Raw genomic sequence first — 26,208 nt, forward strand, 5'->3', positions numbered from 1 at the left:
GTACACAGTGACCTCACCAGCAGAATAGTGAGTGCAGCTCTGGTGTATAATACAGGATATAACTCAGGATCAGTACAGGATAAGTAATGTAATGTATGTACACAGTGACCTCACCAGCAGAATAGTGAGTACAGCTCTGGTGTATAATACAGGATATAACTCAGGATCAGTACAGGATAAGTAATGTAATGTATGTACACAGTGCCCTCACCAGCAGAATAGTGAGTACAGCTCTGGGGTATAATACAGGATATAACTCAGGATCAGTACAGGATAAGTAATGTAATGTATGTACACAGTGACCCCACCAGCAGAATAGTGAGTACAGCTCTGGAGTATAATACAGGATATAACTCAGGATCAGTACAGGATAAGTAATGTAATGTATGTACACAGTGACCTCCTCAGCAGAATAGTGAGTACAGCTCTGGAGTATAATACAGGATATAACTCAGGATCAGTACAGGATAAGTAATGTAATGTATGTACACAGTGACCTCACCAGCAGAATAGTGAGTACATCTATGGAGTATAATACAGGATATAACTCAGGATCAGTACAGGATAAGTAATGTAATGTATGTACACAGGGACACCACCAGCAGAATACTGAGTGCAGCTCTGGAGTATAATACAGGATATAGAGACTTCTCCTTTAATCTTTGTATCCCCCAACCCCAGACACACGCCCCTTCGGTTATACAGAATCGCAGACACATTAGAACTGTACCTGTAATATCACAGAGCTTGTTGCCGTTCAGATATAACTCGGCCATCCGGAAATTGTTACCTAGAAAGTTTACTTTTGATATCTGAAATAAAAAAAGAAAATATTCTGAAGAACCTGTATAAACAGAACGGATTTGTGGATTTTTATCTAAAGGCTGCGGCCTGTGAAGTCCCAAAGTCATTGTTATCAGGGGTCTCAGAACCATGTCTAGCTTCAGGGGGCCTCCAGCTGTTTCCAAACTACAACTCCCAGCATGCCCGGACAGCCAAAGGGCATGCTGGGAGTTGTAGTTCTGCAACAAGCTGGATAGCTTTTTCTAAAGGCTTCTTAGGGATTTATGTCAAATTGAAGTTTTATTGGTTTGCCTTTTTGCTATTTTTTTTTTACCTTATTATGGTTCAGCCACAAATACTTTAATAATCGAAATCTTGACAAGTCGGGGACCTCCTTCAGTCCTCTGCGGGGAGACCAAAATATGTGAATTATTAATAAAAATTATAATAAAGTAACGATGCGTCATGTGATCCATATCCAATCAGGGGGCTCTACCCTAATCAATGGCCTAGAACGCTGGGCTGCTGCAGCCTCTATACTACATAGTGCTTTACTATTTTGGACATAAGTATGTGCCCCCCCCCAAACCTGATCATCACACTCACATGGGCAGACGTTGTATTTGTAATACCCTCTACTACATGTTTGTTTTACTATACGACGCGATCAAGACACATATCCTGTGGATCTGGGATACATTTCAGTTTCCCCAGAGTACCCCTTTAATGTAATGTGCTTTTTATTTAAAAAAAAAGAAATAAAAAAAAGAATAATAAAAAAAAAATTAAAAAGGATATACCTACTTTTCTTGCTCCTGCCATCGGCCAGTCCTGTTGATCAGCACAGCAAATAACATTAAAGGGGTACGCCGGTGGAAAACTTTTATTTTTATTTTTTTTAAATCAACTGGTGCCAGAAAGTTAAACAGATTTGTAAATTACGTCTATTAAAAAATCTTAATCCTTCCAGTACTTATTAGCTGCTGAATACTACATAGGAAATGGTTTTCTTTTTGGAACACAGAGCTCTCTGCTGACATCATGACCACAGTGTTCTCTGCTGACATCTCTGTCCATTTTAAGAACTGTCCAGAGTAGGAGAAAATCCCCATAGAAAACATATGCTGCTCTGGACAGTTCTTAAAATGAACAGAGATGTCAGCAGAGAGCTCTGTGTTCCAAAAATAAAGAATTTCCTCTGTAGTATTCAGCAGCTAATAAGTACTGGAAGGATTAAGATTTTTTAATAGAAGTAATTTCCAAATCTGTTTAACTTTCTGGCACCAGTTGATTTAAAAAAAAAAAAAGTTTTCCACCGGAGTACCGCTTTAATCATAAAAAACAATGATTCTGAATACCCCTTTAAAGGAGTACTTTGGGATAGATATACTTAGGATAGGGGATAGGTGTCAGATCGCGGTAACACTGATAACATATTCAAAGTGTATAGAGAGAATTGTGTCATGGAGACAGCCGTGTTGGGAATATCCTTTTAAAAGGATTGAAAAAACCAAGCTGATTTAATCCAGACATAGCACCACCCTTGTGCTCAGGTTGTGTATGGTATTACAGTTTAGTTCCATTGAAGTTGTAATACCACACACAACCTGAGAACAGGATGGGGCACTGTTTTTGGAAGAAAACCCCTTCCCGATCTCCTGAACAGAGCCCCGGCTCTCCTAAATGGAGCGTGCCGACCACCACACAAAGCGATGGCCGACACGTACACTCCATGCAGCTCTATGGCAGAGCAAGAGATTCCCGAGTGCAGCGGTTATCCCAGAAAGATACATTTTGCCATCGCTTAGCGCAGTGGTCACCACACACCATTCAAGAGGAGAGCCGGGGCCCCCTACAGGAGATTGCGGGGGGTCCCAGCAGCCGGACCCTCTGCGATCTGACACTTATTCCCTATCCTTAGAATAGGGGATAAGTTTTTCTATACTGGAGGTCTCCTTTAATTGTTATGTTAAAGAAGAAGTATCATGTAAAAAAAAACTTATCCCCCTTTCCAAAGGATAGGAGATAAGTTTTAGATGGCAGGGGGTCTGAGCAGTGGTGCTCCCCCCCCCCCCCCCCCCGCGATCTCCTGTTTGAAGCCCCAGCGGTGCGTCACGACCCCCACCTGAAGCTAGGAGTGCCACGCCCCCCCCCTATATAGCTCTATGGGAGAGCTGAAGATTGCTTAAAAGCTCTCCCATAGAGCTATATGGAGGGGGCGTGGCAGCACTTGGACCCCCTCCATGGATACATATACAGTGGGATGGGGGGGTCCTCACCTTCTCCCCAGGTAAAGCTCAGATACATCGCCGTCCGTCTTGTAGCCGCGTTTCTGGGTTTGCTCTTCTATGATCTACAGGAATACAAATAAATATATATATATAAATAAATAAATATATATCTCAATCACTTTTATTCATACACACAATAAAGAAGCAATACAGATACTAATAATATCCCCAGTGTATAATGAGAATCGAGGGTCCCCCAAAACCTCCCGTCCACCTGGTGAAGTGACTGTCGGAGAATGACCAGACAGGGGGCGGCACAGATCTATTTATTTACTTTTGTGGGAGTCATGGAGACAGCTACGTTGGGAATATCCCCTTAACCGGTTGCTGTCTAAGGACGAGCCGGCAACCGTTGTAGAACGTGGGCTCCCGACTCGAGCCTGCGTCATACCGGCCGGCCCCCAGCTGATTCCTGTAGCTGGGAGCTGGCATTAAAGGGGTACTCCAGAGCTTAAACATCTTATCCCCTATATAAAGGACAGGGGATAAGATGCCTGGTCGCGGGGGTCCCGCCGCTGGGGACCCCCGTGATCTTGCACGCAGAAAGCAGTTTATAATCAGACCCCGGAGCGTGTTCGCTCCGGGTCTGATTACTGTCGATCACGGGGGCCGGACGTCAAGGCTCCGCCCCGTGTGACATCACGCTCCACCCCCCTCTATACAAGCCTATGGGAGGGGGCGTGACAGCGGTCCCTCTTTAATAGCCGACATGCAGTGATTGCCGCGGGCGGCTATTAACCCTTTAGATCGCTGCTGTCAAAGTTGACAGCGGCGTCTAAAGGGACACTAGTGGTGTGGATCGATTCCCCGCAGCGTGATCGCATGGGGGGGGGGGGGGGCGATCTACTACTGAGGTAGCCGGAGGGCTTACCTCTCCTTCTGTGTCGGCTGCTGCGCGGTGAATGATAAAGCCTGGCAGGACCAGGCTTTATCAATTGAGCGTAGAGCACACAGATCAATGTGGTTCTATGAAACCCCATTGATCTGTATGAGGAATGTAATGATTCCTCCTAAAAGTCCTCTAATGTCCGATCTATAAAAATATATAATTAATTAAAGCGTACGGTCAATGGCGTACGTGCAAAAAAAATCTAAATAAAAGTCCAAAATAGCTTATTTTTGGTCACTATTTATATCATGAAAAAATGAATAAAAAGTGATTAAAAAGTCCGATCAATACAAAAATGGTACCGATCACGACACAAACAATGAGCCCTCATACCGCCCCGTACACGGAAAAATAAAAAATTTATAGGGGTCAGAAGAGGACAATTTTAAACGTATACATTTTCCTGCATGTAGTTATGATTTTTTCCAGAAGTGCGACAAAATCAAACCTATATAAGTAGGGGATCATTTTAATCGTATGGACCTACAGAATAAAGATAAGGTGTCATTTTTACCGAAATATGCACTGCGTAGAAACAGAAGCCCCCAAAAGTTACAAAATTGTATTTTTTCTTCAATTTTGTTGCACAATGATTTTTTTTTTCCCATTTCGCCATAGATTTTTGGGTAAAATGACTGATGTCACTGCAAAGTAGAATTGGTGGCTCAAAAAATAAGCCATAATATGGATATTTAGGTGCAAAATTGAAAGCGTTATGATTTTTAGAAGGTGAGGAGGAAAAAAACGAAAGCGCAAAAATTGAAAAATGCTCGGTCCTTAAAGGGGTTATCCAGGAAAAAACTTTTTTTTATATATCAACCGCCGTTGGCTGTCCGGGTATGCTGGGAGTTGTAGTTTTGCACAGTATGAAGGGTCACAATTTGGAGACCACTGAACTATTGCCAGACCCACATGTAAGATCATGGCCAGGAACAGCACCACCTCTGTCCACAGGCTGTGTGTGGTATTACAGCTCAGACCTTTTCATTGCAAAACCAGTAAAAAAAAAAATAATAATAATATATATATATATATATATATATATATATATATATATAAAACCCCAGCCAATCTAAACCGCCCCTCCTCACGTGACACAGTGTGAACAGCGTCTGATAAGATTATTAGTCAGTTAATTGTTACATTATTTTAGAAAAAAACATCTGAATTACTGGACATAACTGCTGCTAGTCCGCCATGTTCTGTTACTTGATACATTGTATCGTTTAAAGCTATTTTACTTTTTTCCTCTATTCCTCATCTCGCTCTTTACTAACCATGGCCGCCATGATAGCTTCCTTCTGTTGCTAGGAGACGGCAGGGCGGGTGCGTGCGCCGGAGTGTAGTGCGCGCCGGAAGTACGTCACCCGCACGCTGGGTAGTCACGGCAGCTTTACGTGGTGAGGGCGGAAGTTTTTGTTTTCCAGAAGAAAGATGGCGGCCGAGGCGAATGAAGTGGATGAGAAGATAGAGGTGAGATACCCCCGAGCGGGCAGAAGGATGGTGGGGGATGTAAGAGGCGTTTTCGGGGGGGGTCATAGCTGGCTGTGGGGGAACTACAACTCTCAGCAGGTCCTCAGCCGGTGGCTTTGGGGCCTGACATACTATGGTCTGATGTGTTCGGCCTTTTTGGAAGATGGCATCAATATGGCCTGTCGGGCTATGCTGGGGCTTGTAGTTGTTCAGTATGGGCTCTAAGGCTATGCTGGGGCTTGTAGTTGTTCAGTATGGGCTCTAAGGCTATGCTGGGGCTTGTAGTTGTTCAGTATGGGCTCTAAGGCTATGCTGGGGCTTGTAGTTGTTCAGTATGGGCTCTAAGGCTATGCTGGGGCTTGTAGTTGTTCAGTATGGGCTCTAAGGCTATGCTGGGGCTTGTAGTTGTTCAGTGTGGGCTCTAAGGCTATGCTGGGGCTTGTAGTTGTTCAGTATGGGCTCTAAGGCTATGCTGGGGCTTGTAGTTGTTCAGTGTGATTTGTCAGGCTATGCTGGGGCTTGTAGTTGTTCAGAATGGGCTCTAAGGCTATGCTGGGGCTTGTAGTTGTTCAGTGGGATGTGTCAGGCTATGCTGGGGCTTGTAGTTGTTCAGTGGGATGTGTCAGGCTATGCTGGGGCTTGTAGTTGTTCAGTGGGATGTGTCAGGCTATGCTGGGGCTTGTAGTTGTTCAGTGGGATGTGTCAGGCTATGCTGGGGCTTGTAGTTGTTCAGTGTGATGTGTCAGGCTATGCTGGGGCTTGTAGTTGTTCAGTGGGATGTGTCAGGCTATGCTGGGGCTTGTAGTTGTTCAGTGGGATGTGTCAGGCTATGCTGGGGCTTGTAGTTGTTTATTATGGGCTCTTAGGCTATGCTGGGGCTTGTTGATCTCATGGACTGACAGATTTACTTTCACCTGTACAGGTAAGGGAGCTGGTGGGTTTCAGTCCGTTTTTATAATTTTACGTTTCCTGAATATCCGCAGGAGTCTCAGGAGGACGATGAACCATCTACATCCACCGAGGATCTGGCAGCACAGAAACGAGAGGAGCGGCTGAGGAAATTCCGGGAACTGCACCTGAAAAGGGTGAGAGACGAAATATGATATAATGTGTCTGTTAGAATGTACAGAGCGCCTCCCCCTCCTTTATATGGAGCAGGGCGCTCCCCCCGGTATAATGTGAATGTGATAACGTTAACTATTGCTGCCAGCGTGTGACGAGGAACGACACGGGGGGTGACTGCTGTGACGAGGAACGACACGGGGGGGGATGACTGCTGTGACGAGGAACGACACGGGGGGGGATGACTGCTGTGACGAGGAACGACACGGGGGGTGACTGCTGTGACGAGGAACGACACGGGGGGTGACTGCTGTGACGAGGAACGACACGGGGGGTGACTGCTGTGACGAGGAACGACACGGGGGGTGACTGCTGTGACGAGGAACGACACGGGGGGTGACTGCTGTGACGAGGAACGACACGGGGGGTGACTGCTGTGACGAGGAACGACACGGGGGGTGACTGCTGTGACGAGGAACGACACGGGGGGTGACTGCTGTGACGAGGAACGACACGGGGGGGTGACTGCTGTGACGAGGAACGACACGGGGGGGTGACTGCTGTGACGAGGAACGACACGGGGGGGTGACTGCTGTGACGAGGAACGACACGGGGGGGTGACTGCTGTGACGAGGAACGACACGGGGGGTGACTGCTGTGACGAGGAACGACACGGGGGGTGACTGCTGTGACGAGGAACGACACGGGGGGGTGACTGCTGTGACGAGGAACGACACGGGGGGTGACTGCTGTGACGAGGAACGACACGGGGGGTGACTGCTGTGACGAGGAACGACACGGGGGGTGACTGCTGTGACGAGGAACGACACGGGGGGTGACTGCTGTGACGAGGAACGACACGGGGGGTGACTGCTGTGACGAGGAACGACACGTGGGGGGTGACTGCTGTGACGAGGAACGACACGTGGGGGGTGACTGCTGTGACGAGGACCGACACGTGGGGGGTGACTGCTGTGACGAGGACCGACACGTGGGGGGTGACTGCTGTGACGAGGACCGACACGTGGGGGGTGACTGCTGTGACGAGGACCGACACGTGGGGGGTGACTGCTGTGACGAGGACCGACACGTGGGGGGTGACTGCTGTGACGAGGACCGACACGTGGGGAGTGACTGCTGTGACGAGGACCGACACGTGGGGAGTGACTGCTGTGACGAGGACCGACACGTGGGGAGTGACTGCTGTGACGAGGACCGACACGTGGGGAGTGACTGCTGTGACGAGGACCGACACGTGGGGAGTGACTGCTGTGACGAGGACCGACACGTGGGGAGTGACTGCTGTGACGAGGACCGACACGTGGGGAGTGACTGCTGTGACGAGGACCGACACGTGGGGAGTGACTGCTGTGACGAGGACCGACACGTGGGGAGTGACTGCTGTGACGAGGACCGACACGTGGGGAGTGACTGCTGTGACGAGGACCGACACGTGGGGAGTGACTGCTGTGACGAGGACCGACACGTGGGGAGTGACTGCTGTGACGAGGACCGACACGTGGGGAGTGACTGCTGTGACGAGGACCGACACGTGGGGAGTGACTGCTGTGACGAGGACCGACACGTGGGGAGTGACTGCTGTGACGAGGACCGACACGTGGGGAGTGACTGCTGTGACGAGGACCGACACGTGGGGAGTGACTGCTGTGACGAGGACCGACACGTGGGGAGTGACTGCTGTGACGAGGACCGACACGTGGGGAGTGACTGCTGTGACGAGGACCGACACGTGGGGAGTGACTGCTGTGACGAGGACCGACACGTGGGGAGTGACTGCTGTGACGAGGACCGACACGTGGGGAGTGACTGCTGTGACGAGGACCGACACGTGGGGAGTGACTGCTGTGACGAGGACCGACACGTGGGGAGTGACTGCTGTGACGAGGACCGACACGTGGGGAGTGACTGCTGTGACGAGGACCGACACGTGGGGAGTGACTGCTGTGACGAGGACCGACACGTGGGGAGTGACTGCTGTGACGAGGACCGACACGTGGGGAGTGACTGCTGTGACGAGGACCGACACGTGGGGAGTGACTGCTGTGACGAGGACCGACACGTGGGGAGTGACTGCTGTGACGAGGACCGACACGTGGGGAGTGACTGCTGTGACGAGGACCGACACGTGGGGAGTGACTGCTGTGACGAGGACCGACACGTGGGGAGTGACTGCTGTGACGAGGACCGACACGTGGGGAGTGACTGCTGTGACGAGGACCGACACGTGGGGAGTGACTGCTGTGACGAGGACCGACACGTGGGGAGTGACTGCTGTGACGAGGACCGACACGTGGGGAGTGACTGCTGTGACGAGGACCGACACGTGGGGAGTGACTGCTGTGACGAGGACCGACACGTGGGGAGTGACTGCTGTGACGAGGACCGACACGTGGGGAGTGACTGCTGTGACGAGGACCGACACGTGGGGAGTGACTGCTGTGACGAGGACCGACACGTGGGGAGTGACTGCTGTGACGAGGACCGACACGTGGGGAGTGACTGCTGTGACGAGGACCGACACGTGGGGAGTGACTGCTGTGACGAGGACCGACACGTGGGGAGTGACTGCTGTGACGAGGACCGACACGTGGGGAGTGACTGCTGTGACGAGGACCGACACGTGGGGAGTGACTGCTGTGACGAGGACCGACACGTGGGGAGTGACTGCTGTGACGAGGACCGACACGTGGGGAGTGACTGCTGTGACGAGGACCGACACGTGGGGAGTGACTGCTGTGACGAGGACTGACACGTGGGGAGTGACTGCTGTGACGAGGACTGACACGTGGGGAGTGACTGCTGTGACGAGGACTGACACGTGGGGAGTGACTGCTGTGACGAGGACTGACACGTGGGGAGTGACTGCTGTGACGAGGACTGACACGTGGGGAGTGACTGCTGTGACGAGGACTGACACGTGGGGAGTGACTGCTGTGACGAGGACTGACACGTGGGGAGTGACTGCTGTGACGAGGACTGACACGTGGGGAGTGGCTGCTGTGACGAGGACTGACACGTGGGGAGTGGCTGCTGTGACGAGGACTGACACGTGGGGAGTGGCTGCTGTGACGAGGACTGACACGTGGGGAGTGGCTGCTGTGACGAGGACTGACACGTGGGGAGTGGCTGCTGTGACGAGGACTGACACGTGGGGAGTGGCTGCTGTGACGAGGACTGACACGTGGGGAGTGGCTGCCGTGACGAGGACTGACACGTGGGGAGTGGCTGCCGTGACGAGGACTGACACGTGGGGAGTGGCTGCCGTGACGAGGACTGACACGTGGGGAGTGGCTGCCGTGACGAGGACTGACACGTGGGGAGTGGCTGCCGTGACGAGGACTGACACGTGGGGAGTGGCTGCCGTGACGAGGACTGACACGTGGGGAGTGGCTGCCGTGACGAGGACTGACACGTGGGGAGTGGCTGCCGTGACGAGGACTGACACGTGGGGAGTGGCTGCCGTGACGAGGACTGACACGTGGGGAGTGGCTGCCGTGACGAGGACTGACACGTGGGGAGTGGCTGCCGTGACGAGGACTGACACGTGGGGAGTGGCTGCCGTGACGAGGACTGACACGTGGGGAGTGGCTGCCGTGACGAGGACTGACACGTGGGGAGTGGCTGCCGTGACGAGGACTGACACGTGGGGAGTGACTGCCGTGACGAGGACTGACACGTGGGGAGTGACTGCCGTGACGAGGACTGACACGTGGGGAGTGACTGCCGTGACGAGGACTGACACGTGGGGAGTGACTGCCGTGACGAGGACTGACACGTGGGGAGTGACTGCCGTGACGAGGACTGACACGTGGGGAGTGACTGCCGTGACGAGGACTGACACGTGGGGAGTGACTGCCGTGACGAGGACTGACACGTGGGGAGTGACTGCCGTGACGAGGACTGACACGTGGGGAGTGACTGCCGTGACGAGGACTGACACGTGGGGAGTGACTGCCGTGACGAGGACTGACACGTGGGGAGTGACTGCCGTGACGAGGACTGACACGTGGGGAGTGACTGCCGTGACGAGGACTGACACGTGGGGAGTGACTGCCGTGACGAGGACTGACACGTGGGGAGTGACTGCCGTGACGAGGACTGACACGTGGGGAGTGACTGCCGTGACGAGGACTGACACGTGGGGAGTGACTGCCGTGACGAGGACTGACACGTGGGGAGTGACTGCCGTGACGAGGACTGACACGTGGGGAGTGACTGCCGTGACGAGGACTGACACGTGGGGAGTGACTGCCGTGACGAGGACTGACACGTGGGGAGTGACTGCCGTGACGAGGACTGACACGTGGGGAGTGACTGCCGTGACGAGGACTGACACGTGGGGAGTGACTGCCGTGACGAGGACTGACACGTGGGGAGTGACTGCCGTGACGAGGACTGACACGTGGGGAGTGACTGCCGTGACGAGGACTGACACGTGGGGAGTGACTGCCGTGACGAGGACTGACACGTGGGGAGTGACTGCCGTGACGAGGACTGACACGTGGGGAGTGACTGCCGTGACGAGGACTGACACGTGGGGAGTGACTGCCGTGACGAGGACTGACACGTGGGGAGTGACTGCCGTGACGAGGACGGACACGTGGGGAGTGACTGCCTGTGACGAGGACGGACACGTGGGGAGTGACTGCCTGTGACGAGGATGGAGGGTAGGGGGGTGACTGTAACAAGGATTTACACAAGGGGGTAGAGATATTGGAATTAAAGGATTTGGTCATTTTTTTACAGAATGAAGCGCGAAAACTTAATCACCAGGAAGTGGTGGAGGAGGACAAGAGGCAGAAGTTACCGAGCAACTGGGAGGCACGGAAAGCTCGACTGGAGTGGGAGCTGAAGGAGGAGGAGAAGAAGAAGGTAAAGCAGGGTCCTCAATTACATTTCACTTAAATCTAAAGAAGCCTCCTTAACATGTTTCAAAATACCAACTTCATCATCAGGGATAGTGAGGCTTTAATGCTTAGAGCCTTGTTTTCCCTGATGACGCAGATGGTACTTGGACACATGTTGGGTTGGCTTCTTTTAGAGTCTTATTTAATTCAGTCTAAGCCAGTGTTTCCCAACCAATATGTCTCCAGCTGTTGCAAAACTACAACTCCCAGCATCCCCGGACAGCCCTTGGCTGTCCGGGCATGCTGGGAGTTGTAGTTTTGCAGAAGCCGGGAGGCACACTGGTTGGGAAACGCTGCTCTATAGAGCCAGTATGGACCAGCTGACAATCCTATGCCATGTCAGGAATAAAGACAATCTACGATATTTTGCTCCTTATGTTTTGATTTCTGCCCCGACCTAGGAATGTGCCGCCAATGGGGTGGATTACAAAAGAGCAAAACTACTGGAGATCAGCGCAGAAGATGCCGAGCGGTGGGAGAGGAAGAAGAAGAAAAGAAACCCAGATGTGGGATTCTCAGGTAGGTGGCCCTAATGTGGCTTCTATTCAGTCCCCTACTTGCTAATGGACTCACTATAGGGGGGGGGGATTGTGTCAGGCCAAACCCCATGTAGTGTGTGACTTATGACTGATAATATGGTCCCTGCAGAGTCCCCCTAGTCGGGGCGATCTTAATCGAAAATTACTGAGAGAAGAAGCTTTTTTTGGATTTACGAGTTACAATCCCGCAACCCTATTGGGCTTCACTTTTACAGCTTCTCTATAGGAATACCAGTCCATGGACATATATGATTTAATGAATTGTATAATGTAAATACATATTTTGAACAAACCGATTGGTACTTGAGAATTACCATGCCCCATCCCTTAGACTTGCATTGAGGGGGTGGGGCGTGTTGTCATGAGGGGGCGGGGCTATGACATCAAGAGCTCCCGGCGCTAGGGCTAGGCGGTATGACCAAATATGCGTATCACGGTATTATTTTAACTTACGGCGGTTCCACGGTATATAACGGTATTTTCTCATTTTTGTCATGTAAGAAGCCGGCTTCTTACATGACAGTGGGCTCAGCCTATCACTGGCCGGGGCGGGGCATCGCTCCAGCCGGTGATAGGCTGACGGCTGTCCACTTTCCAGTCCCCTGCGTGCGGCCGAGGTAGGTGAGTTAAAAGTTTATTTTCTGTATCTTTTGCAGCCCGGGCATAGGGATACAGCGTACAGCAGTGTTCTCAAACCTGCGGACCTCCAGCTGTTGCAAAACTACAACTCCCAGCATGCCCGGAGAGCCGTTGGCTGTCCGGGCATGCTGGGAGTTGTAGTTTTGCAACATCTGGAGGTCTGCATGTTGGAGACCACTGGCGTACAGTATAGAGTTCCAGCGCCCGGTGGCCCCCAACAAAGAGGAGGAGGGCAGTGCTTGACATCTGTGAGTAGTACCCTGCTGGGCTGATCCTTAATTGGGGGGAGCAGAACAGTGCTGGCGGGTAAACATAGGATTAGTTCCCCGATGTGGGGACAGCGATGCGCTGAAAATACATTCCCGAGGGGGAGGGGCCCAACCGGTATTGCGGTATGGGGGGAAATTCATATCGTGCAGCCCAAAAAATTTGGTATTCGGTATGAACCGGTATACCGCCCAGCCCTATACTGCGCCGCCTCCAGCATTCGGAAAAGTTTGTTCCAAATGCTGAGCAGCGGAGTACCCCTTTAAGAGGTGGATAAGAAGTGCTGGGTTTTTACTTTCCACCCCATTTTTTTTTGCTCACATTTATTAATTTGGAATAAAAGTTTTAAACACTATAGTGAGGGGTAAAGAGTGGACATTTTTAGCCGGTCTTTAAGGCCGGGTTGTTTTGCAGTTAACTGTCTGTAGAGCTGACACTTATCTGCATCCTCAGACCCCAAAGGACTGTAATATTAGTTTTTCTAATCAACAAAGTTTAAAAAACATGACCCTTAACCACCATGACACGTGGCCAGTGCTTACACTGTTCTCATATATTGTGGTCTTCTCTAGTCATTCACCTACCATCCGTTGCTCCTGACAGATTATGCGGCTGCACAACTGCGACAGTACCAGAGATTGACCAAACAGATCCGACCTGACATGGAGGAGTACGAGAGAGAGAGAGAGAAACAGTAAGTGCCCAGATCTGTGCAGCTGTCTTACTAAGATCTTAACCGCACCAGCAGAATAGTGAGTACAGCTCTGGAGTATAATACAGGATATAACTCAGGATCAGTACAGGATCAGTAATGTAATGTATGTACACAGTGACCTCACCAGCAGAATAGTGAGTACAGCTCTGGAGTATAATACAGGATATAACTCAGGATCAGTACAGGATAAGTAATGTAATGTATGTACACAGTGACCTCACCAGCAGAATAGTGAGTTCAGCTCCGGAGTATAATACAGGATATAACTCAGGATCAGTACAGGATAAGTAATGTAATGTATGTACACAGTGACCACACCAGCAGAATAGTGAGTACAGCTCTGGGGTATAATACAGGATATAACTCAGGATCAGTACAGGATAAGTAATGTATGTACACAGTGACCTCACCAGCAGAATAGTGAGTACAGCTCTGGAGTATAATACAGGATATAACTCAGGATCAGTACAGGATAAGTAATGTAATGTATGTACACAGAGACCTCACCAGCAGAATAGTGAGTACAGCTCTGGAGTATAATACAGGATATAACTCAGGATCAGTACAGGATAAGTAATGTATGTACACAGTGACCCCACCAGCAGAATAGTGAGTACAGCTCTGGGGTATAATACAGGATATAACTCAGGATCAGTACAGGATAAGTAATGTAATGTATGTACACAGTGACCTCACCAGCAGAATAGTGAGCACAGCTCTGGGGTATAATACAGGATATAACTCAGGATCAGTACAGGATAAGTAATGTAATGTATGTACACAGTGACCCCACCAGCAGAATAGTGAGCGCAGCTCTGGAGTATAATACAGGATATAACTCGGGATCAGTACAGGATAAGTAATGTAATGTATGTACACAGTGACCTCACCAGCAGAATAGTGAGTGCAGCTCTGAAGTATAATACAGGATATAACTCAGGATCAGTACAGGAGAAGTAATGGGATACATGTACTATAATGAGTTTGCTTTATATACATTTTACCTATTCATATCCATATTCGCAGTCCTATACATTTTACATTCTGTTTTTCTTCTTTTTGCTTATTTATTCCAGAGGTGAAAGCTTCTACCCCACATGTGACAGTCTGTATCATGGAACACATGTCCCGTCCAAGGATGGCGTGGACAGAATGGTGTCAGACCTGGAGAAACAGTAAGTACTCAGTGACACTTTTTGATTGTATGTCCTGTAGACTCTGCGGACGCTGTTCAGCTACGATTCTGAATATAAAAGAAACTTTCATCCCCCTATATTATCCTGTAAATCAAATGATTTGTTTGCTCCTGCCTGCAGACACCACTAGAGGGCGCTCACTGCATACAGATCTATATTCCTCTCCCAGTAATGTCCTAAGTTACCCCGATAGACATTAACTTTTTGGTGTCTCCGCTTGTGTTGTCATTTGACTATTTCTACCCTGTAATTCTCCATTAAACAGTTAGTTGTTTTTGTGTTGCAGGATTGAGAAGCGCGAGAAGTACAGTCGCCGACGCGCCTACAACGACGATGCCGACATCGACTACATCAACGAGAGGAACGCCAAGTTCAACAAGAAGGCAGAGAGGTTTTATGGGAAGTACACGGCCGAGATCAAGCAGAACCTGGAGAGAGGCACCGCTGTCTAGATGGTTGTTGTCCTCCCGCGGCTGAGACACTCTGTATTTGTGTCTTGTGTTTTATATGTCTTCTAGAATGTTCTGCTTTGTACATACGGTAAAGATTGTCCATAATAAATGTGTTACTGGGGGACCAGGACTAGTAATTCGTTGGTTTACCTTAACCCCTTAATGACCAAGGATGTATATTTATGTCCTTGGCCGGCTCCCGCGATAGAAAGTGGGGTCATGCGATGACGCCGTGTCCTATCCGGTCGGTCCCGGCAGGAACCAGGGGCTAATAGCGCACGGCACCGCGATCGCTGCTGTGCGCTATTAACCCTTTAGACGCAGCGTTCAAATTTAAACGCCACGTCTAAAACGAAAGTAAAAGTTTCCGGGCTGCTCAGTGGGGCTGATCGGGACCACCGCAATGAAAATGCGGTGTCCCGACCAGCTAGGATGCGAGCTGAGGCGTGTCTTACCTTCCTCCGGTGCGTCCCTTTGGTGATTGATTGCTCCAAGCCTGAGATGCAGGCTTGAGCAGTCGACCGCCGATAACACTGATCAATGCAAAGCTATGGCTTTGCAGTCATCAGTGTAAAAGATCAGTGTGTGCAGTGTTTATAGCCCCCTATGGGACCTATAACACTGCAAAAAAAAAAAGTTAAATGTCATTTAACTCTTTCCCTAATAAAAGTCCAAATCCCCCCTCTTTTCCCATAAAAAAAAGACATGTAAATAAAAATAAATATAAACGTATGTGGTATTGCCGCGTGCATAAATGTCCGAACTATAAAAATATATAATTAATTAACCCCTTAAGGACGCAGGATGTAAATGTACGCCCTGGTGAGCTGGTACTTAACGCACCAGGACATACATTTACGTCCTAAGCATAACCGTGAGCATCGGAGCGATGCCCAGATCATGCGCGGCAGGTCCCGGCTGTGGATCGTAGCCAGGGACCCTCCCGTAATGGCGGACATCCGCGATCCCGCGGATGTCCGCCATTAACCCTCAGATGCGGTGATCAATACAGATCACGGCATCTGCAGCATGGCGGTCACGAAAATGGATGATCGGATCTCCCGCAGCGCTGCCGCGGCGATCCGATCATCCAGCACGGCAGACGGAGGTCCCCTCATCTGCCTCCGCTGCCTTCCCGGCGTCTTCTGCTCTGATCTGCCTTCCCGCAGACCAGAGCAGAAGATGACCGATAACCCTGATCAGTGCTGTGTCCTATACATAGCACTGAACAGGATTAGCAATCGAATGATTGCTTTAAATAGTCCCCTATGGGGACTATTAAAGCGTAAGAAAAAAAGTAAAAAAAAAAAAAATTAAGTTAAAAAAAAATGTGAAAAATCCCCTCCCCCAATAAAAACGTAAATTGTCCCATTTTCCCTATTTCACCCCCAAAAAGTTAAAAAATATTTTATATACATATTTGGTATCGCCTCGTGCGTAAATATCTGAACTAATATCTGAAATAAAATGTTAATGATAACGTACGGTGAACGGCGTGAACGTAAAAAAAAAAGTCCAAAATAGCTGCTTTTTTATAACATTTTATTACCCAAAAAATTAATAAAGAATGGATTAAAAGTTTTATATAAGCAAATATGTTATCAATAAAAAGTACAGATCACGGCACAAAAAATGAGCCCTCATACCGCCGCTTATACAGCAAAATGAAAAAGTTATAGGTCTTCAAAATAGGGGGATTTTAAACGTACTAATTTGGTTAAAAAGTTTGCGATTTTTTTTTTTAAGCGCAACAATAATAGAAAAGTACGTTATCATGGGTATCATTTTAATCATATTAACCCAAAGAATAAAGAACACGTCATTTTTACCGTAAATTGTACGGCGTGAAAACGAAACCTTCCAAAATTAGCAAAATCGTGGTTTTCTTTTTAATTTCCCCACACAAATAGTATTTTTTTGGGTTGCGCCATACATTTTATGATATAATGAGTGATGGCATTACAACGGACAACTGGTCACGCAAAAAAACAAGCCCTCATACTAGTCTGTGGATGAAAATATAAGAGTTATGATTTTTTGAAGGCGAGGAGGAAAAAACGAAAACGCAAAAATAAAATTGTCTGAGTCCTTAAGGTCCAAATGGGCTGAGTCCTTAAGGGGTTAAACCGCACGGTCAATGGCGTACGCACAAAAAAATTCCAAAGTCCAAAATAACGTATTTTTGGTCACTTTTTATATCATGAAAAAATGAATAAGCGATCAAAAAGTCCGATCAATACAAAAATGGTACCGCTAAAAACTTCAGATCACGGTGCAAAAAATAAGCCCTCATAACGCCCCATACGCGGTAAAATAAAAAAAAGTTATAGGGGTCAGAAGATGACAATTTTAAACGTATACATTTTCCTGCATGTAATTATGATTTTTTCCAGAAGTGCGACAAAATCAAACCTATATAAGTAGGGTATCATTTTAATCGTATGGACCTACAAAATAATGATAAGGTGTCATTTTTACCGAAATATGCACTGCGTAGAAACGGAAGCCCCCCAAAAGTTACACAATGGCGTTTTTTCTTCAATTTCATGGCACAATGATTTTTTTTTTCCGTTTCGCTGTAAATTTTTGGGTAAAGTGACTGATGTAATTAGAATGTAGAATTGGTGGCGCAAAAAATAAGCCATCATATTGATTTTTAGCTGCAAAATTTTTATTAAATTTAAATTTAAGAGTTATGATTTTTAAAAGGTAAGGAGGAAAAAACAAAAGTGCAAAAACGGAAAAACACGTGGTTCCGCCGCAAATCGCATTTTTCTATTTATCCTAATGAGGGCCTTGGGGCATCCGGCTCATCAATATTCATTACCTCCCCCCCCCCCCTCCCTGCTCCTTTGCCCTCGTTTGTGTACGGCACATGCGCCACTTACTGTGTGCTCCCGGAAACTGCGTTCCCCTCGCCTTCACTGCCGCAGCCATCTTTGATAAGTAAGAAGCCGGGGGGGGGCAATGCTGCTTCCGGGAGTACACAGTAAGCGGCGCATGCACGGTAAACTAACGCAGGTGAAGGAGCAGGGTGGGGGGTTATGAATATTGATGAGCTGGGAGGAACAGCCGCCCCAGAAAGTTCAAGTGGTTCTCTGGCCCTAATACATCTTATCCCCTATCCAAAGGATAGGGGATCAGATGTCTGATCGCGGAGGTCCCGCCCCCTCCCATAGATGGGGTGTGGCGTCACACGGGCGCTTCAGTGTCCATGTCAGGAACTGTTCAGAGTAGGAGCAAATCACCATAGCATGACAGTTCCTGACATGGACAGAGGTGTCAGCAGAGAGCACTGTGGTCAGACAGAAAATAAATTCAAAAAGAAAAGAACTTCCTGTGGAGCATACAGCAGCTGATAAGTACTGGAAAGGTTAGGGTTTTTAAATAGAAGTAATTTACGGTATGGACAGTGAGCAGACTTTGTTCCGGGCTGGACGCCTCCTGGCCGTACTGCAGTAATGAGAAGGAGCTGTGTAGCCGGATGTCGTCCATGTTCACACTTATATTTGGCAGTGGACTTTGTATTTGTACGAACATGAAAAAACCTGAATCCTCTTCAAAAGGCGACTGCTCAGCAGATGGAGAATTATTAAAAACAGAGAAGGGTTGGTATGTTTCTCTTTTTCTCCAGCCCTCTGGAAAGTCTGACCGCAGGACACAGCAACAATGTGGTGAATGCCGGAGTGATGCAACGAGAACGTGATGAGCTAATGCGAGAAGAAGCCATCAGGATGGTGCAAGACGAGAGGCCGTGATGTCTTGTTTTTAGACCTTTTTACATTCTGTTCTGTTGCTCCTCATATTCTCCATCATTCTGCCCTCACTGATGCTGCCCCCACCATGATCACTGTAGGGATGGTATCGGGCAGGTGATGAGCAGTACCTGGTTTCCCCCAGACATGATGCTGCCCCCGCCATGATCACTGTAGGGATGGTATTGGGCAGGTGATGGGCAGTGCCTGGTTTCCTCCAGACATAATGCTGCCCCCACCATGATCACTGTAGGGATGGTATTGGGCAGGTGATGGGCAGTGCCTGGTTTCCTCCAGACATGATGCTGCCCCCACCATGATCACTGTAGGGATGGTATTGGGCAGGTGATGAGCAGTACCTGGTTTCCCCCAGATATGATGCTGCCCCCACCATGATCACTGTAGGAATGGTATTGGGCAGGTGATGGGCAGTGCCTGGTTTCCTCCAGACATGATGCTGCCCCCACCATGATCACTGTAGGGATGGTATTGGGCAGGTGATGGGCAGTACCTGGTTTCCTCCAGACATGATGCTGCCCCCACCATGATCACTGTAGGGATGGTATTGGGCAGGTGATGGGCAGTGCCTGGTTTCCCCCAGACATGAATGCCAGCACTCTGCAGACCATATAAGTGATTATACACTGCTCAAAAAAATAAAGGGAACACTTAAACAACACAATGTAACTCCAAGTCAATGACACTTGTGTGGAATCCCACTGTCCACTCAGGAAGAACACTGATTGACAATCAATTTCACATGGAACAGACAACAGGTGGAAATTATAGGAAATTAGCAAGACACCCCCAATAATGGAGTGGTTCTGCAGGTGGTGACCACAGACCACTTCTCAGTTCCTATGCTTCCTGGCTGATGTTTTGGTCACTTTTGAATGCTGGCGGTGCTTTCACTCTAGTGGTAGCATGAGACGGAGTCTACAACCTACACAAGTGGCTCAGGTAGTGCAGCTCTTCCAGGATGGCCATCAATGCGAGCTGTGGCAAGAAGGTTTGCTGTGTCTGTCAACATAGTGTCCAGAGCATGGAGGCACTACCAGGAGACAGGCCAGGACATCAGGAGACGTGGAGGAGGCCGTAGGAGGGTAACAACCCAGCAGCAGGACCGCTACTCTGCCTTTGTGCAAGGAGGAGCACTGCCAGAGCCCTGCAAAATGACCTCCAGCAGGTCACAAATGTGCATGTGTCCACTCAAACGGTCAGAAACAGACTCCATGAGGGTGGTATGAGGACTCGACGTCCAAAGGTGGGGGTTGTGCTTACAGCCCAACACCGTGCAGGACGTTTGGCATTTGCCAGAGAACACCAAGATTGGAAATTCGCCACTGGCGCCCTGTGCTCTTCACAGATGAAAGCAGGTTCACACTGAGTACATGTAACAGAGTCTGCAGAACGCCGTGGAGAACGTTCTGCTGCCTGCAACATCCTCCAGCATGACCAGTTTGGCGGTGGGTCATTAACGGTGTGGGGTGGCATTTCTTTTGGGCCGCACAGCCCTCCATGTGCTTGCCAGAGGTAGCCTGACTGCCATTAGGTACCGAGATGAGATCCTCAGACCCCTTGTGAGACCATATGCTGGTGTGGTTGGCCCTGGGTTCCTCCTAATACAAGACAATGCTAGACCTCATGTGGCTGGAGTGTGTCAGCAGTTCCTACAAGAGGAAGGCATGCTGTGGACTGGCCGCCCGTTCCCCAGAGCTCAATCCGATTGAGCACATCTGGGACGTCTCGCTCCATCCACCACAGACTGTCCAGGAGTTGGCGGATGCTTTAGTCCAGGTCTGGGAGGACATCCCTCAGGAGACCATCCTCCACCTCATCAGGAGCATGCCCAGGCATTGTAGGGAGGTCATACGGGCACGTGGAGGCCACACACACTACTGAGCCTCATTGGGACTTGTATTAAGGACATTACATAAAGTAGGATCAGCCTGTAGTGGGGTTTTCCACTGTGATTTTGAGTGTGATTGCATATCCAGACCTCCAGGGGTTGATACATTTGATTTCTTTCCATTGATAATTTTTGTGTGATTTTGTTGTCAGGACATTCAACTATGTAAAGACGAAAGTATTTCATACTATTAGTTCATTCAGATCTAGGATGTGTTATCTTAGTGTTACCTTTATTTTTTTGAGCAGTATAGTTACATCCAGTGACTCACAGGTTACGTCTTCTCTGATGGGATTCGTTCACTTTTCCTTTCTTTCTCCATCCAGCCCAGACCACCATGAAGACTTCTCCAGGACAAGAAGTCCCTCTGCAGAATCTGCAGGACAAACATTTCAGACTCATTCCAGCACAATCCCCATCTCTATACAAATTCTATATTGCCCCACATAGTAATAGTGCCCACATATAGCAGCTAGACCCCCTTTGTGCCCCCATTACTCACCTTGTGCCCCGTAGCCCCAACGGTCTGCTTCCCGCGACTCCTCGTCTCTGGGCTCCTGGTGGGGACATTATCATACAGAAACGCTGCCCACACCGGAAGTCCTGGCCAAAGTGACAGGACAGAGAATCACTGGCTTTTTTCTGATGGGGGGCGTGGTGGCTGGACCCCCGCAATCAGAGATCTTATCCTCTAATCTTTGAAAAGGGGATAAGATGTCTAGCAACGGAATACCCCTTTAAAACTCTTAAACAGGTACTCCGCCCCTAGACATCTTATCCCCTATCCATAGGATAGGGGATAAGATGTCTGATCGCGGGGGTCCCGCCGCTGGGGACCCCCACATTCTACCATGCGGCACCTATAATGGCTTCCTGAACTGCTGGAGGCCCTCAGGCTAATACCATCGCGACCATGGGGACTGAAGATTGTGACGTGACGACTCCGCCCCCGTGTGACGTCACACCCTGCCCCCTCAATGCAAGTCTATGGGAGGGGGCATGACAGCCATCACGCCCCCTCCCATAGACTTGCATTGAGGGGGCGGGCTGTGACGTCACACGGGGTGGAGTCGTCACGTCACAATCTTCAGTCCCCATGGTCGGGATGGTATTAGCCTGAGGGCCTCCAGTAGTTCCGGAAGCCGTTACAGATGGTTGCCGCATGGTAGAATGTGGGGGTCCCCAGCGGCGGGACCCCCGCGATCAGACATCTTATCCACAATGCTTTGGATAGGGGATAAGATGTCTAGGGGCGTAGTACATCTTTAAACGCAATAAAATGTCAAAATTGCTGATTTTTCCTCCTTGCCTTCTATAAGCCATAACTCTGTTATTTTTTCATCCACAGACCCATAGAGAGCTTGTTGTTGTTTTTTGCCCAACCAATTGTACTTTGTAATGACACTATTCATTTTACTATGAAATATACAGCAAAACCCATAAAATATTGTTTTGGGGGGGAATTGATAAGAAAATTGCAATTTTGCTACTTTTTGACAGGTTTGGTTTTTCACAGTGCACTTTATGGTAAAACTATAATTATGGTAATTTTTCCATCTATGCAGCTGTATGAGGGTCATTTTTATCCCTGTGATCTGTAGTCTGTACCATTTTTGTTTTGACCGGACTTTATGATGATAGCTTTTTATTATTTTTTATTTTTTTTAGCATAGTGCAAAAATACAAAAAATACCAAAGGCCAGAATTGCAATTTTTTGGCCACATGATATATCTGGAAAAAAAAATGAATAAAAAGTGATCAAAAAGTCCACCTTAAAGAAAAATGGCAACTGAATAAAAAGTGATCAAAAAGTCCACCTTAAAGAAAAATGGCAACTAATAAAAATTTAAAGGGCAACTTTAAGCATACTCAATTTGTCAAAAAAAGTTGTACAATAATAGAAAAGAATGTAACCATTGGGGTCATTTTAACAGTATTCATCCACGGAATAGGGAGAACATGTCAGTTTTACCGTGCACTATGTAAAAACGATCCCCCCAAACTTGCAAAATTTTTTTTTTTTCCTATTTCCCCGTAAAAAATAATATTGTTTCGCTGTACATATTAAGGCAAAATGAAAGTTGTTAATTATAATTGGTCGCACAAAAGACATGGGTATATATGGGTCTGTGGATGGAAAAATGAAATGGGTTATGGCTATTCGAAGGTGAGGAAAATAAAATTGGTTGAGTCCCAAAGGCCAAAAGGGGGTAAAATAAAAAGTTAAAAAGTTAATCTGTTTAACTGTGCAGTTTTGTTAATGTACAATAGTCACACATGGAGACCAACAAGTCCTGGCCTACACTCGCTTACATCACACATGTGACCTCACAGCTACCAAACAAAGAGTATAGAAGATCCCACTGGGCATCTCACAAGACATTCACCTCCAGCCTTGTTCAGAAGCAAGTAACACTAAGACATCATGGCCATCCTTAAGCGTGGAAGAAGAACCCATGCCAGAAAATCCCATGCCAGAAAAACCAGTGCCAAAAGATCTCACGGCAAGACAACCCATGCCAGAAAGACCCAAGGCAGAAAAACCCATGGAAGAACAACCCATGGAAAGACAACCCATGAAAGTACAACCCATGGAAAGACAACCCATGAAAGTACAACCCATGGAAGGACAACCCATGGAAGGACAACCCATGGAAGAACAACCCATGGAAGAACAACCCAAGGCAGTGAAAGGAGGACTCAGGGGACTCGGAGCCAGCCTACAACAGGTAAATGGCGTAAGGGCCAATAAAACAAACTAAATCCAGTATAACATGCATTGTAACGGTGACATTTTATGGCAACGGTGACTCTTCGCTCATACCACGTGTTTGTTTTTTCTAGGACACAAGCGCAGATACCACTATTACTACAGGAGAACGCGGGTGTAGAGGCATGAATAAGCGGCCTGCTCCTGGTGACCCCGAAATGAACTTCTCCCCTGACCTGTCCTCTAGTATCCAAGCTGACCTCCGACCTTTATAACCGGTCACCAAATCCACCATAGGAAATAAAGACCCTGAGCAGATCGCTGACTCTGTTTGTTTTTCTTTTAAATCTAGAAATTATTATAGGAATCATAGAGGGGGGGGGAGACTTATCAAAACCTGTGCAAAGGACAGAAATAATATATTATTCAGTAAACACATCTATTTAACGGTTAATGGGATTGGGGGGGGGGGGGGGAATGGCCGCTCCCATGAGGTACTGGTTGAACAATGGTAAAAAAAAATAATAATAATTTGCGCTACATTTGAAAAAGGGTTTTACCTTGAAGATAGGGTTACTAATCCCCCATGCGCCTTCTTTGTTGTGCCTTGTTGCCCTTGGTTACGGCCATCTTAGGGCATCCACTAAAACGGTCGCACATGCTCAGTTCAACCGCACATTGCCTGTTAGTCTATAGCAGTGGTCTCAAACTGTTGCCCTCCGGCTGTTGCAAAACTTCAACTCCCAGCATGCCCGGACAGCCAACGGCTGTCCGGGCATGCTGGGAGTTGAAGTTTTGCAACAGCTGGAGGGCTACAGTTTCAGACAACTGATCTATAGTGTGGATGTAAACATGAAGTGCGTGCTCTGTTGCCTGGCAACCACATGGTCACAGTTTGGAGAGGAAACCAGGAAGTGATCAGATCCATGAAGGAGATTTATCAAAACCTGTGCAGAGGAAAAGTTGCCCAGTTGCCCATGGCAACCAATCAGATCGCTTCTTTCACTTTTCAGAGGCCTTTTAAAAAACGAAAGAAGAAATTTGATTGGTTGCTATGGGCAACTGGGCAATTTTCCCTCTGCACAGGTTTTGATAAATCTCCCCCCATATGTGTGTGGTACAAATCTGATTTTACCAACTTTACTTTCTGGGAAACCGGGGTAAGGCTGCATTCACACCTCGTTTTTACGTTACGGCTGCCGGATCTGGCTGGGGGAGGGGCAAACCGGGCTCTCCCGTACCCCAGCCGGACCAGCGCTGAAATCCATTTACTTTAATGAGCCGACCGGAGTCAAACGGTGACTCCCGTCGGCTCATTTTTGACCCGTATCCGGTATACTATTGTACAGTATATTACGGTTTTAGGTCCGGTCAGGAAACCGCATATGGGTCAAAAATGAGCCGACTGGAGTCACCGTTTGACTCTGGTCATCTCATTAAAGTAAATGGATTTCAGCGCTGGTCCGGCTGGGGTACGGGAGAGCCGGGTTTGCCCCTCCCCCAGCCGGATCCGGCACCCGTAACGTAAAAACGAGGTGTGAATGCAGCCTAAGTGTCCTTGTTTCCCCGGTTGGGGAGTGAATTATAATGTGGGCTGCCTAAACCGTACATATAATAATCCGCTGGGCCAGGTGCATTGGGGGTCAGGACCATTTGGTCGGTGACTGAGTCCTCCTGTCTTCAGGGCCCCATAGTACTGGTGTACCCTGCCTCCATGGTGGGTACACCGCCATTGTGTATGCATCCCTATACAGGAGCAGGGACTCCTAAGTATATCAGGTAGGGGGTTTAAAGGGGCACTCCAGTGGAAAACCATTTTTTTTTTTTTTTTTTTTTTAATCAACCGGTGCCAGAAAGTTAAACAGATTTGTAAATTACTTCTTAATAAAAAGCTTAATCATTCCAGTACTTATCAGCTGCTGTATGCTCCACAGGAAGTTCTTTTCTTTATGAATTTCTTTCTTCTGAATTTCTTTCGTGTCTGACCACAGTGCTCTCTGCTGACACCTCTGTCCATGTCAGGAACTGTCCAGAGCAGGATAGGTTTGCTATGGGTATTTGGACAGTTCCTGACACGGACAGAGGTGGCAGTAGAGAGCACTGTGGTCAGACTGGAAAGAAAATAAAAAAAGAAAAGAACTTCCTCTGTAGTATACAGCAGCTGATAAGTACTAGAAGGATTAAGACTTTTTTTTAATAGAAGTAATTTACAAATCTGTTTAACTTTCTGGCACCAGTTGATTTAAAAAAAAAAAAATAATAATTGTTGTCCACTGGAGTACCCCTTTAATTCCAGACTGGTAGAGCAAGTTTTACATCCCCCAACTTGGCAGTATCCATGGCAGTATGGATGGTCCTAGGATGCACAATTTCTTGCCTGGCCCTAAGCGCTGGCAACTGGATCAGTTGTGGATCAGTTTTGGCACTGCTATACCTCTTATAGGCGTGCACACATTTAAACAGGTCCGTCCAAGTAGCGATCACTGCTGATTCGTAAGGGGGTGCTTACTGGAACATCAGTCCATGAAATCCACAATTTGTAGTATAGCATAAATAGTAAAGGTGCAGGTACAAAAATAGTGCAGCACGGAGACATAAA

At 48.4% G+C, this 26,208-nt stretch overlaps 3 protein-coding genes across 14 annotated transcripts in view; 2 read left to right on the plus strand and 1 right to left on the minus strand.

Moving 5' to 3' along the window:
- LRRC72 (leucine rich repeat containing 72) overlaps positions 1 to 24,381 on the minus strand; it is a 100,467-nt gene extending 76,086 nt beyond the window's left edge. For 4 of the 12 annotated variants that reach the window (XM_056518883.1, XM_056518886.1, XM_056518885.1 and 1 more), the window contains exons 1-4: positions 5,241 to 5,309; positions 3,063 to 3,136; positions 1,118 to 1,187; positions 731 to 812 (exon numbers count right to left, since the gene is read on the minus strand). In XM_056518883.1, coding sequence (XP_056374858.1) covers positions 731 to 812; positions 1,118 to 1,187; positions 3,063 to 3,136; positions 5,241 to 5,252 — 238 coding nt within the window. In that variant the 5' untranslated portion in view covers positions 5,253 to 5,309. Of the gene's footprint in view, positions 1 to 730; positions 813 to 1,117; positions 1,188 to 3,062; positions 3,137 to 5,240; positions 5,310 to 6,350; positions 6,484 to 13,455; positions 13,525 to 14,590; positions 14,720 to 21,128; positions 21,275 to 21,400; positions 21,502 to 24,169 lie in introns of those variants that run through there. The other 8 variants (XM_056518889.1, XM_056518890.1, XM_056518888.1 and 5 more) reach the window with 8 other exon arrangements.
- On the plus strand, positions 5,299 to 15,356 carry SYF2 (SYF2 pre-mRNA splicing factor). Its single transcript, XM_056518896.1, has 7 exons — positions 5,299 to 5,436; positions 6,420 to 6,521; positions 11,266 to 11,391; positions 11,828 to 11,945; positions 13,475 to 13,565; positions 14,663 to 14,761; positions 15,069 to 15,356. The coding sequence occupies exons 1-7, from the start codon at positions 5,398 to 5,400 to the stop codon at positions 15,232 to 15,234; spliced, it is 741 nt and encodes a 246-aa protein (XP_056374871.1). The 5' UTR covers positions 5,299 to 5,397; the 3' UTR covers positions 15,235 to 15,356.
- Positions 23,260 to 23,927, plus strand: LOC130272895 (translation initiation factor IF-2-like). The gene is made up of 2 exons (XM_056518897.1): positions 23,260 to 23,628; positions 23,744 to 23,927. The coding sequence occupies exons 1-2, from the start codon at positions 23,356 to 23,358 to the stop codon at positions 23,882 to 23,884; spliced, it is 414 nt and encodes a 137-aa protein (XP_056374872.1). The 5' UTR covers positions 23,260 to 23,355; the 3' UTR covers positions 23,885 to 23,927.
- Positions 24,382 to 26,208: the final 1,827 nt, after the last annotated feature.

Source organism: Hyla sarda, chromosome 5, assembly GCF_029499605.1.
Source record: "Hyla sarda isolate aHylSar1 chromosome 5, aHylSar1.hap1, whole genome shotgun sequence".
Taxonomy (NCBI): domain Eukaryota; kingdom Metazoa; phylum Chordata; class Amphibia; order Anura; family Hylidae; genus Hyla; species Hyla sarda.

Coding starts and splice junctions, on each gene's coding strand:
- SYF2 (XM_056518896.1), top strand. CDS start 5,398: ATGGCGGCCGAGGCGAATGAAGTGGATGAGAAGATAGAG. Junction 6,522..11,265: donor GGGAACTGCACCTGAAAAGG/GTGAGAGACGAA, acceptor ATTTTTTTACAG/AATGAAGCGCGAAAACTTAA. Junction 14,762..15,068: donor GTGTCAGACCTGGAGAAACA/GTAAGTACTCAG, acceptor TTTGTGTTGCAG/GATTGAGAAGCGCGAGAAGT.
- LOC130272895 (XM_056518897.1), top strand. CDS start 23,356: ATGCCAGAAAATCCCATGCCAGAAAAACCAGTGCCAAAAGATCTCACG. Junction 23,629..23,743: donor TCGGAGCCAGCCTACAACAG/GTAAATGGCGTA, acceptor TGTTTTTTCTAG/GACACAAGCGCAGATACCAC.